This window comes from Solanum lycopersicum, chromosome 5 (assembly GCF_036512215.1).
Source record: "Solanum lycopersicum chromosome 5, SLM_r2.1".
NCBI classification, from domain to species: domain Eukaryota; kingdom Viridiplantae; phylum Streptophyta; class Magnoliopsida; order Solanales; family Solanaceae; genus Solanum; species Solanum lycopersicum.
This window is the reverse complement of record NC_090804.1, coordinates 2,391,873-2,405,020: the sequence shown is the minus strand read 5'-3', so window position 1 is coordinate 2,405,020 and position 13,148 is coordinate 2,391,873. Positions and strand designations below refer to the sequence as shown.

Genomic DNA, 13,148 nt, shown 5'->3' with positions numbered 1-13,148 from the left:
AAGGAACATGAAAAGTTCATATAACTTTTGGATGCTCAAAGAAAAAATAGTAAATGTGAGATATAAATCAGTAGAATTATAAATTGAGTTCAAGTAATCTGTATAAAGTTAATTAATGGGGAGATGAAAGATTTCTATCAATGTAGTTAAATTACGGATAAATAACTTGTTTTTAAAATGACTACTCTAACTTTTAATTATTTAATATTTTATTATTTACATGTTCTATAATATTTTTATTTAGTCTAAGAGCAAAATGGTAATCCAATTTTTAATGTTGGAGCTTCTAACTTATAATAATATAAGTACGTAGTCCATTCTTCAGGAATTTTCTCTCCAAACGTTGAATCAATTACATATCTTTTCTTCCCTCGGCTTATTCTATTCGTCAAATTTCATCAAGAGTAATCTCTTTCTTCATTTGATCTTTCGCTTTAGCCACTCAAGTTTCATTTCAGTTATGTTTTACATCTTAATATCCATGTAATTTTTACCTAACTAATGGATTAGTTACAGATTTTTGGGTTTTATCATTAAATTAGTAACCATGAATATGAAATGTTTTAAAACATTGTAGTTAATATTGAAGGGATAACTTATTTTTAAAGATTAAATAACAATATAGTAAAATTTGCATTGGTAAATGTAGAGCACAATAATGGCTGAAATTTGAATAGACGTTTTAATTGTTTTAAGTTTTTTTACAATTTGGTTAAGAGAATTGTTTATTTATTAAATAATAAATGTGGTTCAATATTTTGATATTTAGGGATAAATTGGTCTTTCAATTTTTATCTTTGAGGCTTCATGCTTATAATAAATATATTATATGATTTATTCTCAATTAAAAAAGGAGTCTCTCTAGCCTCGTAGAGTGCAGTCTGCCTGCTGAAGACCGTAACAGAAGTAACTCAATGCTCCATAAGGGGATATGAAAGCAGAATTCGTTCGGATTCTACCACGTGTTCAATTTTTTTTAAATGGTTTCCCTGAGATCTTTATCATTAATGCAATCTTCATTTTGTTCATTCATGGAGTTGTATTTAGTACCTCTAAGAAATATGATTATCCACCGTCAGTCAGTAATGTGGGTTTACTTGGACTACTTAGTGTTACGCGTCTAGGAAGGCAGCGCGTTTTGGAATGCGGAGGGGCTATTATCATCCAGCTCCCTAACCTAAAGCGGCACTGGGTTTGGACTGCAAGAACCGTAGCATGGGGGACGTCTAATCCTTTTGCCGCCATAAGGCTGGCTAATCGTACGCAACAGGCTCGAATACCCTGGTTCTGGAAGGCACATGAGTTCGAACGCTTTGTTTAATGTGAGACCGAGGAAGAAAACCCTTTTTTTTTTTGGAAACCAAGAAAAACCAACATTCACATGTCACTCTTCCCGTTTTTTAGAAATTGAATTCTGAATTCTAGTTATTAATAATAGAAATTGAATCACACCAACACAATAAATTACTGAGGTTTCTACTGTGAAAATAATTATTTTGAATTATTGTTACCATGAGAAATTACAAATCATTCCACTAGAAATTCGTAATTGCACTCCTCATTTTATATTTCGAAATTCCTCATTAAACAATTGTGTAATTTCCGATGTTAAGATTACATATACTAATCAACAAGTTAAATTACTGACGAACTTAATTCAATGATTCATTTCCTTTAAAACACTACTTAACTTATCTCATTTGTCGGACTCATAAATCCACTTGCAAGTTTCTCAAAAAGATTTATTAATCAATCTATATAATTAACGAGACATGGATTCCATCAACTAAGTTATTATTTCATCAATATATATTATTATCATTCAATCTATCGGACATATTGACCCATCTTAGAATCTCACATATCAAAAATATAATTAATATATACATATCATAATAGTTATACCAGAACTAAGAATATAAGTACATTCAATAGTTTAGAGAATATGTTATTATCCGTCGGTGTAAAACATTTATCTCTACTCGATGTCATTCAATACATATATATATTACATTTAAACTTCTCCGATCGATCCCTTTAGACATGATGATATGATCTCTTTAGCCGCAAGGATGGTAGCCCGGAGAAAGCTAATCTATCATTAGCACAAGAAGTTGAAACTATTGCGTTTTCTTAATCAAGATAATTCCGTCACGACTTCAAAGCCCACTATTTCTTCATTCATCCTCAGGACACTAGGAAGTTAAGCATTAATTATAAGAATTTGATATATTTCTACATCAATTATCAAGTTTACTGGTATTTGGTGGTTTCCAGGTTTATTTCAACTATACTCTATATGAAATTTTTATTTTAATTTCAATTATATTGGCTTCTTCCATTAATGATTGTCTGTTTCCTGTTATACAAGCATTTCTAAATGAAATAAATTTATTATTATATTTGATCATCAATTATATCTGATAATATTATTGTACTCCCAATTGATCACTTTGATTTTGATTAATTAATTCTTTTATATTACGTAATAGTTTGTGATATATTCGAGATCTTGATCTACTCGAAAAAGAGTTTTTTAATTACCTATGCCACCAAAATTAATTGAACTCCAACAAAATTCTCACCATGTCTTCCGGTGACTTCCGCCGTGAAAATGGTCCATCAACCACCGCAAAAGCCATCACCGAAACCGAAATCGCGGCGGAGTTCTCACACCACGACCTCACCATAGCCCGAATCAACAACGGCAGTTTCGGGTCATGCCCGAAATCCATAATCTCCGCTCAACAACAATGGCAGCTTCAATTCCTTCAACAACCCGATTACTTCTACTTCAACACCTTGAAACCCTCGATGCTTAAATCCCGTGCCTTAGTAAAATCCTTAGTCAACGCCGCCGACGTCGAGGAAATCTCCATCGTCGATAACGCCACAACCGCCGCCGCAATCGTTCTCCAATACATAACCTGGTCTTTCTTCACCTCCGATTTCCGTCCCGGCGACGCCGCCGTTATGCTCCACTACGCTTATGGCTCCGTTAAAAGTTCAGTTCAGGCGTACGTTGCACGAGCTGGAGGAAAGGTAATTGAGGTACATTTACCTTTTCCGTTGAATTCGAATGAAGAAATTGTTACTGAATTTGATAAAGCTCTTAAAATGGGGAAAATGAATGGGGGAAAAATTAGATTAGCTGTGATTGATCATATTACTTCAATGCCTAGTGTTGTTATACCTGTAAAAGAGCTTGTTCAGATGTGTAGAGATGAAGGCGTAGATTTCATTTTCGTCGATGGTGCTCATGCTATTGGCAATGTGGATATAAATGTGGTAGACATTGGAGCTGATTTCTATACCAGTAATTTGCATAAATGGTTTTTTACTCCACCTTCAGCCGCGTTTTTGTACTGTAAGAGATCGGAGAAGGTGGTAGATTTGCATCATCCAGTTGTATCGGTTGAGTATGGAAATGGATTGGCAATCGAGAGTGCTTGGATTGGGACGAGGGATTATAGTGCACAATTGGTGATCCCGGATGTAGTTGAGTTGTTTGTGAACAGATTTGAAGGAGGGATTGAGGGGATAAGGAGAAGGAATCATGATATGGTGGTTGAAATGGCGGAGATGTTGGTGAAGACGTGGGGGACGGAGTTAGGGACACCACCAGAAATGTGTTCGAGCATGGCAATGGTGGGAATGCCTGCGTGTTTAGGGATATCGGGTAGTTCAGATGCTTTGAAGTTGAGGACTCATTTGAGAGTTTCGTTCAAGGTTGAGGTTCCGATATATTTCAGGGCACCATTGGAAGGAGAGGTAAATCCGGTAACAGGTTATGCTAGGATCTCCCATCAAGTTTACAATACCATCGAGGATTATTATAGGTTTCGAGATGCCATTATCAAACTTGTGAGCGATGGTTTCACTTGTGCAATTCTCTCGAATTGACTAGGTACACCCTACGTAATTCCACAAGTGGGGTTTAGAAAGAGTCGCCTGTACTCAGGCTTAACCCTTTCTTGTGAAGTTGATTCTTCATTTCAATGGAATAAAGTCTTTTTTTCAAATTCCTTGATGAATGGAAATTGTTGTTGTATGATTAAAACTCTCTCATGAAATTGTTGTCCAACTTTCTGCTCTGTATTTTAACAATTATACTCGAAATATACGCCTTGTTCTGAAGAAATGCAAGGGGCTACGAGAAATTACAATATATTTTGGCGAAATTTGTACTTTGAAATCGATTGAGTTACATGAATATTGCAGCAGGGCTGCTGAGAATTTTGCAAGAAAGAAGTAGTTGTTGCAACAATTCATTAACTAAAACCTTGAAACAGCTTATTCAGTAACAATATTTTTGACATAATTCAGAACCTATACCGGCTATATGTTGCTCGAATTCTGCCTATACCCGCTATATGTTGCTCAAATTCTTCAAAAAAGGCATTATTTTCAAAGTATCTAACATACATTTGATGATATTTTTGATGAGTTCGAGCATCGTAGCTACAGTATATCTTGATCCTTCTTGTATATTTATGGTATGCTTACAAGTTATATGTAAGTAGTAAGTACTCTCAATGTTTCAATTATGTGGCTTGATTCAGAATACGAGAATTAAACTAAAGTAGTGTAAATTCGGATACGAAATCTTCTATTCTTTTAAAATAAAATTTATATACTTGGAAATTACAAAAACAAATAAATATATTTGTTCTTTTCCCCTATAAAATTGGCTTCCCACTGATTGATTTTATATAGGTGATTCAATTTACTTAAGCAGCCACTACTTTCTACAATTTATATGGCTTGATTCGAAATATAAGGATCAAACTAGCTAATCAATACGAAGGATAAATACTTTTTATGGGCGTGAAAATAATTCAACATGATCATAAGATAAATACTTTGATTTATAATAGGTAAAATTATATATGTATTCCTTTTTTATTTTTGTGAGTTATTACTATACCAAATCATTTCGATAATTATAATTAACAACTAGATAAACACGACGAAACCGAAATTATATTCTTAATTGTTGATAGTGGTCATGGACAAAATTATCATGTAGTAACTCATTGAAAATATGTTTGTGTCCCAATAATTATTCAAATGTCACACTATTTCAGACATGATTAAAAGAAATTAATCATGTTTTAGACATCAAACCTATAAATATCTATTCATAAACCATTCTTATCCATTACACTTAGATTTTTTTTGTCTTCACTCCCTTATCTTATCTACTTTACTCAATAGTCATCAAAACAAAATATTATCGAAATCTTGATTATTTTTTAACTACATCTATCTCTGACACATGCAGAAGGAAGATGTTAAATTAGGTCATAGGTCTAACTTACATATTAAAAGCTAACTCAAAGAGAGGATTGTTCAATCCTATAAGGAGTCCACCCGTCTTATTAATCACCAATGTAGAACTTTCGTCATTCTTTAACAGAAACAACAAAAATTTTGACGAAAATCTATCTATATTTTTTTTTAACGAGATCGAAATTTAAAATATTTAGCGTAATAAAAATCATTCAATAAGAAAAGTAACTATTTTTCTATAGTTATCAACCTATATAACACGTTAATAAGATGTAACAAATGGGCCATACGAATTAAGGGAAGGGGAATAGTGGACTGATACCAATAATGGAAAGGAAACTTTTACAAATAGCCACTAAAATAATCTTAATTATGTTATATAGTTATAGTGTAGTGGTTATTATTTATAGCTATGTGTTAGCAAGAGGAGAGAGGCGAGCGAGAGAGGGAAGAGAGTGGAGAGAGACAGGTCATTGTATATGTATATTTGTCGAATTTTGTATCTATATATGTCAGATAATTATATATATTTAACTGATATATATATAGATATAGATATGTGTTTATATATATGGCAAGCGAGATTGAGAGAGGGAGGAGAGAGACGGGTGAGAGAGTGGAGATCAAAGGCAATTGCATTTGTATATCTGACATCTAATTATATATGTATTTGTATTTGTATATGTATAAGTGATGAAAGAGGCGAATGAGAAAGGAAAAAGAGTGGTGAGAGGCGAGTTGTATATGTATAGTTGTCCAATTGTATGTATATATATATGTCACAGAATTGTATATATAAATGATACAACATATGTATTTGTATATCTGGTAGGCAATATTGGAAGAGGAAGGAGAGAGGCGAATGCATAGAGTAAAGAGAAGCAACTGCATTTGTATATCTGTCACAAAATTATATACGTATATGTATAAAAAATTAGTCATAACAAACATACTCAAATTATTGTCAATTACTTTTTCATAAACTCAATTATATGGAAGACTAATAAAGATGAAGTAATGCATAGTGTACTTATAATTATTATCATAATTACTATTATGAAATGTGACATTTTAAATCTATGGTGTTAATTCAATTTAAAGTTTGGCCAAATCCAAAAACTTTCATTATCTTGTGTTACTCTTGCTCTCTTTTAACATATGCGCGTGCTTCTTTGATAGTGACAAGAAATTAAATTGTCAGAAAATTTGCTAATCAATTATATACTCTATAGTAGTATAGGATCATTTCATATCATAGGTATAGCGTGATTTTGTTTCATTTTTTTTCATTCCAACTTGCCTAAACTTTTTACATAATACTATTCGGTATTTCCTCCGTTTCAATATGTTTATTTAGTTTTAACTTAACGTAGAATTTAAGAAAGTAAAAGATTTTTAAACGTTATGATCGTTGAATAAAAATTTGTATGTACATAGTTTTATCGTCATATATATGTCATGACATGTGAGATTTGGAAACTAAAAAGTTGTCAAATTATATACTATTATTGCTTTAATTTATAGCTATAGCGATAACATACCTAGTGAAATGATCACAAGTTTAGTTTTAAAAGAATATAGCGTGTGTATGATTGACATCTATCTCGTGGAGTTAAAATAATTATTTTCGAAATAACGTAAATTACGTGTGTGAATAGTAAGCTTTCCCTCTTGCAGCACATTTCATGGCTTTTTTATTATTGCTAGTCAACTCGTCTTTATTTTGGTCATTTCATGGATATGCTATAGACCTAAATATCATAGATCTGATCGATCGACTTGTACAGAAGGCTAAAGGAGTGTTTGTTACGAATTCGGAGTCGAAAGAATAAAAAAATAATTGAGTAATTTTTTTAAAGAGCTACGAAAATTCACGAGAATCAATATTTGAATGGAAGGATGAATGTTGTTAATAAATCGTTTTTTGGAAGACACACAACAAAATGTGTCTTGTAAGGCACACGACAACATGCGCTTACAAGATAAATGTCAGCGTGCATCTTGCAATTAATAGGAGTTTGAAGCTTAAAGAGCAAAAAAAAAAAAATCAAAAATAATTCAAAAGGACAATAAAAATAAATTTGATACTAAACGAATAATATTTAAATAGTAGGATAGACAGCGTCTAAATTTGGGTAGCAAGGCACAGGTCCCTATGCGCCTTACAAGGCGTAAGTAGACAGACTCCCAAGTCGCGAGTCCCTATGCGCCTTACAAGGCGCAAGCAGATATAGATCCACAAGTAGTAGGTCTACTGCACGCACATTGGTTCAGATTTTTTTGTCCTTAAGACTCCGAACTCCTTGTTAATGGTAAGACGCACACTGACATACGTCTTGTAAGGATCATGTCAGCTTGCTCCTTTCAAATAATTTAACGATATTCATTCTTCCATCCAAATGTTGTCCTTTTGAGAATTTTGCTCATCAATTTACATTGTCCTTTTGAGAATTTTGCTCAATTATTTTGCCTTTTTAGCTTCGTACTCTGTTCATTAGAGTGGAAAATGTATTTTATGAAAAATATTATTTTAGAAAGTATATTTTGAGAAAATAAAAGGAAATTTCTAATTTATTCTTTTGTGTTGATAGGTAAGTAAAAGATATTATTATAAAAGTATTTATTTATACTACAATAAAAATAACTTTTAGCATCATTAAATATTGACACTAATAAAGAGTGCTAAAGTCTTTACCGACATTAGTGTTGTGTCATTAGAACTAATGTCGCTAAAAACTTTAGGGACATATACAAAGAGTGACAATTACCACTAAAAATACATATTAACGCCAATTAAAAATTAATGTCGCTAATGATCTTTTTTGTTGTAATGATACTATAATTTAATACTATTCAAATACGTATGGTGGTAGGTGTTTTTGAGGGGCTACAGGGACGGGTGAATATAAGATATATAATCAATCTGCGTGCGCTACTTCTGAAACTTATTTTTTCTAATTTGATGGTTATTTTTCTCACTTTTAAATGGCTTATATTTTTTAGATTTTTTAAGATATGATATTAATTTTTCTGTGTAGTTGTTTGGTTTCGGACTCAATTGATTAGAAAGAAACAAAATGTACGTAAACTGAACTTGTTTTTGAAAAATATCAGTAAAGTATCAAAACATTTTTGGTCGATTTTATATTTGGTAAAAAAGAAATAGATTTAAACTAAATAAATATTTTTATTTGCTACTAATTGACCTAATTATATTTTATGACTATCTATTTATTAGTGTTTAATATTTGTATTGAGATGCAGATAAATTTGAATTCGCAACAAAAAATTTCACAATATATTTATATATATATTGGTGTTGGCAAAGAGACAAACTAAGCTAATTAGACACGATTTTTGCAATATTAGAGTAGTTAGGCTAAAATTCTTTTACTTTACGTCTTGTTAATTAATTAAAACTAATTTAACAACCATAAATTAGAATATTAAAAAAAAAACATATAGAATAACGTACATTGTAAGTTAATTTTACTCGACATCTTTAAGAAGGTTCTGCGCGTATTATTATTATTATTATTATTATTATTATTATTATTATTAATTAAGCACCACCAACATTAATTGACATTTATAGAAAATTCAAAGATATATTGGCCTTACTTTGTTAAACAATCTTACTAATGTTAACTGAAAATATATATAACTATGGCAACAACCATTTTGGATTAATTTAAAACTATATATGTTGAAATTAGCAAATCCTAGTTAAGCCTAAGGTGTTATTGAATAGTATTAATTAATATTATTAACCATATTAATATTTTATTATGCTTTTGTACTTTTTGTAGTTGTGACTTAAACTCAAATCCTAAACAAAGTACATAAAATAGTACCATATAAAATATAACTTTGGATTAGGTTTATAAAAGAAACCACTACTATTAGGATTACCGATATGTGTTATGGTGAAATAATTTATTCTTAATTAACGATTCAAATTTAAATTTGATAAAATAAAAAAAAATATCAAAAGCATTACTCACAAAAATAAATTATGTAATGCATGAACTTAGTGTTATATGGCTAGGAAATGCACTACGTGGCAGTCAAAGGAGCATATGATTAAAGATAATTAAAAGTAAGAAAAGTAATTAATTATAACGACCGTTTCGCCGCAATATTGAGCTTTATATTAAAGATTATTTTATCACAAAAAAAGGGGCCCTTAAGAAAAAGATTGATACCAACAAATTACTTTTTATTCTCTAAATTATACGTTAATTAACATTACAAATTGACCCTTTTTGGACAATATTCTTCGTTTCATTTTATAATATTATTTAATGGAAAATTATCTAAAATAGTTATTTTTTGGATTTGTATTCTATTTAAAAAGGCATAATTTGAAAGTCATTGAGAATACTTAATTAAATTTGTGGAATTTTTCACTTGCTTAAAAAAATTGAAATTTATGACATTGTTATGGTATGTTTTTGCATAAAATTTTGTAATTTTTCAATGAATCTTTAAAAATTATCCATTTTTTGTTTAAAAATGCTTTGAAAAATGGTAAGTTGTACATATTTTATTTGATCAAATATAAATTTTAAGAAAGGAATTGAATTTTTTCCTAAAATAAATAATAGATATTTATATAATTATAAGTAAGAATTTTTCTTGCCGATGATTTAAGGATTTAGAGTTCTTTCTTCTCCAATTCAATGACAACATATTAATTAATAAAAGATTTAACGTTAATTGTGTCTATATATTTGCGCCTATTAATCTTCGTAGAACATACTCTCATCGTTTAATTAATAGGATTATGAATTTTTCTTTGTGTTCTTTTCGCACGCTGATTCATTTCACACAAAGATAGACCTGTGCATTTATTAAAATAAGATACTTATAACAATATTTTTTTTAGGTTAACTGATATCACGTTTTATCTAGCAAAGAACTTCAAAAACTCGAACTAAACAAAAGATATCAATTTTGGAAAACAAGAGAACACTACAAGTTGTGGCACACAATTTGTGAAAATGTCTTTGATCTTTGATTTATAAGTCTACAACTTTTTAATACTAGTAGTTGACAAATTTGGATTCCATTTGATAATATCTACCATATCTTGAGTTGTCAATTTAATATCCAACTAATTATCTTTGGCATCAATTAATAGATATTAAGACCACCATAATGATAAATTTTTCCTTGGACTAATTAATGCTGGTCAAGAAAATGATCTAATTAATTAGTCATCTAGCTATATTGATTAATTTGCATGGCCCCTTACCTCCAAAATTTGAGGAAATTGTCAAAAGATGGACAATTCAAAATAAAATAAAATTGATATTCGTATTAGAATTCAACTGAATTTAAATTTGTATCGAAAAGTCCTAAAGTAACTGTTTAATACAAAGGTTACTCTATACCCGATGGACTCAAACTCAAAACTTTTAATTAAGAATATAAAAATACTTACTACTCCACTGTAACTCGTGTTGATAAAAAAAATTAATCCTAAACCATAAACATAATTATCAATTGTACATGCAATAAAAGAAGCCACCTACTTGCAGCTCATATTAGAGTCTTAATTAAGCCCTTCTTAAAGAACAAATTAATTCGACTTTTCAACCCTTTGACGAAAACTATAATCTATTTGACCAAATTTTTGGAATGTTAAAAATATTTACTATTAAAAAGTGAGGTGTTTAGTCAAGAGGATTAAAAAAAATGCTTTTAAAGATTAGTTAGGGTTGTTTTTTAAAGCTGAAAATGTATATTTTTTTTCTAAAATTACTTTTTCTAAAAATTACACTTAAAAATATCTTCTCAAAAATTAATGAACCATCAACTATTCCTACTAAAAGTATTTTCCAAATTAATCAGTCAAATATAAATTATATCTTTAATAGAGAATCTTTGATTAGCTCATAGAGATGCTATTTTTTTTTTAAAAAAAAAAAAAACTTATAAAATGCTGCTAGATTATATATTTTAATGGTGTCTTACACTTGAGAGACTATAAGTTCTCATAATTAAATTCGAAAAAATCAAATAAAATAGGATATTAATTATTTGTTTTTGTGTTAAATTTTTAATCTTAATACAAAGAAATAAAATCGATATATGTATATAAATAAATTCTAAAAAAACCAAAATAATAATAAAACTCAATAACATACCTCAACCATTAGTGGTGGTCAACTAATTTATGTTCGTTAAGGATGAGACACGTGTAAAAACCATGACAGAGATTCACATGATGTTCATCAAAGCTCTAATTTTGACCATGTCTAATCTTTGGTTTAATTAGCCACTTCTCAAAAATAAAACTATTGTCACCAGGACCCTCCCCCACCCCCCACTTATTAGGGGCAGAGTTTAGGGATTCCGAATCGCCAACGACGAAAAATTATATTATTTTTATATAATTAAAATAATTTTTAATTATATATATATTAGATGTTAAATTTTATTCGATTATTTTATATATTTATTTTTTATAGATTTTAAATTCACTTATTAAAATTTTAATTCTATCTCTAATACAATAATTAATAATTTATATTAAATTTAAGAATATTTTTATTTTTGGAATTAGTAAAAAATTTCCTCACAACTAGCCCTCATGGTGTCTTGCATGTAATTATCACATTCTTATCTTCCCACCTTTTTAAGTTTTTCATTAATTTTTTCAACCTCCTCCTTTCAATATTTATAATAACCCACCTTTCATTTCATCTACCTTATGGTACTTAATTCATTTTGCCATAAAAAGTTTTTGTCTTTATGTAATGTTTCTATATATTTCCTCAATCGCCATCATCAATACATAGAAGAGAAAAACTCAACCAACCATAACAAAATACCAAAACCCCATTTACATATAAACCTTCAAAATTCAAAATATTTTTAACAAACAAAAATGGAGTTAACTTATAGTATTAACCCCACCCCCACCCCTTCCTCCACCAAAACCCCAGATTCAGAAGTCGATACCCCACCTTTAATTAAGCCTTTGTCTTTCACCAACGGCAATAATCACCACAGTCATCACAACCAATCGCCGCCGTGCACGGCGGTGATTTATAAGGAGTGTTTGAAGAATCATGCAGCGAGTATAGGCGGACACGCGGTAGACGGTTGCGGTGAGTTTATGCCTTCGCCGGAATCCACCCCGTCAGATCCCATTTCACTAAAATGCGCCGCTTGTGGTTGCCACCGCAACTTCCACCGCCGTGAACCGTCGGACGATTCATCACCGCCGGCTCATTTCATCGATTTCCGCCGCCATATTTTTCCCCCAATTAAGCGATTCTCTCCATCTCCAACTCCGTCTCCGTCTCTGTCTCCGTCCCTATCTCCACCACCGCTGCCCTCTCTGTTCCAACCCCAACCCGTTACACCTACAGGTTTAAAATCAGAAAACCCAAATGGTAGAAAACGATTTAGGACCAAATTTACAGCTGAACAGAAAGAGAAAATGCATTCGTTTTCGGAGAAATTGGGTTGGAAATTGCAGAAATGCGATGAAGCTGCTGTTGATGAATTTTGCAATGAAATTGGAGTTGGAAAAGGTGTTCTTCGAGTTTGGATGCACAATAACAAAAACACTTTTGGAAAAAAAGATTACCAAATTTCGAATAACAGTAGTAGAGATCATAGTTTCGAGAACAAAAATGGTTTCAACATCAATGGCACCGCAAGCAGCAACGAAGAAGAAGATCAACACAGAAATAACAACAATGATAATAGCACTACTAGTAATTGTGAGCTTCATCTTCATATTTCCACTAATGCGTCTTCTTCTTCATCCTAATTTTAGTCATTTTGTAATTCAATTATCACTACAACAATGAAATAATAACGATATATTAGAAGCTAAA

The 13,148-nt window shown here is 30.7% G+C and overlaps 2 protein-coding genes across 2 annotated transcripts; both read left to right on the top strand.

Annotated features, from left to right (window-relative positions):
- The first annotated feature begins 2,045 nt into the window (after window positions 1–2,045).
- Window positions 2,046–4,022, top strand: LOC101267603 (probable L-cysteine desulfhydrase, chloroplastic). The gene has a single exon (XM_004238754.5). The coding sequence runs from the start codon at window positions 2,587–2,589 to the stop codon at window positions 3,901–3,903; it is 1,317 nt and encodes a 438-aa protein (XP_004238802.1). The 5' UTR covers window positions 2,046–2,586; the 3' UTR covers window positions 3,904–4,022.
- A 7,956-nt stretch (window positions 4,023–11,978) lies between these two features.
- Window positions 11,979–13,148, top strand: LOC101267309 (zinc-finger homeodomain protein 10). Its single transcript, XM_004238753.5, has one exon. The coding sequence runs from the start codon at window positions 12,188–12,190 to the stop codon at window positions 13,079–13,081; it is 894 nt and encodes a 297-aa protein (XP_004238801.1). The 5' UTR covers window positions 11,979–12,187; the 3' UTR covers window positions 13,082–13,148.

Excerpts from the sequence above, each read along its gene's own strand:
- LOC101267603 (XM_004238754.5), top strand. The coding sequence starts at position 2,587 with ATGTCTTCCGGTGACTTCCGCCGTGAAAATGGTCCATCAACCACCGCA.
- LOC101267309 (XM_004238753.5), top strand. The coding sequence starts at position 12,188 with ATGGAGTTAACTTATAGTATTAACCCCACCCCCACCCCTTCCTCCACC.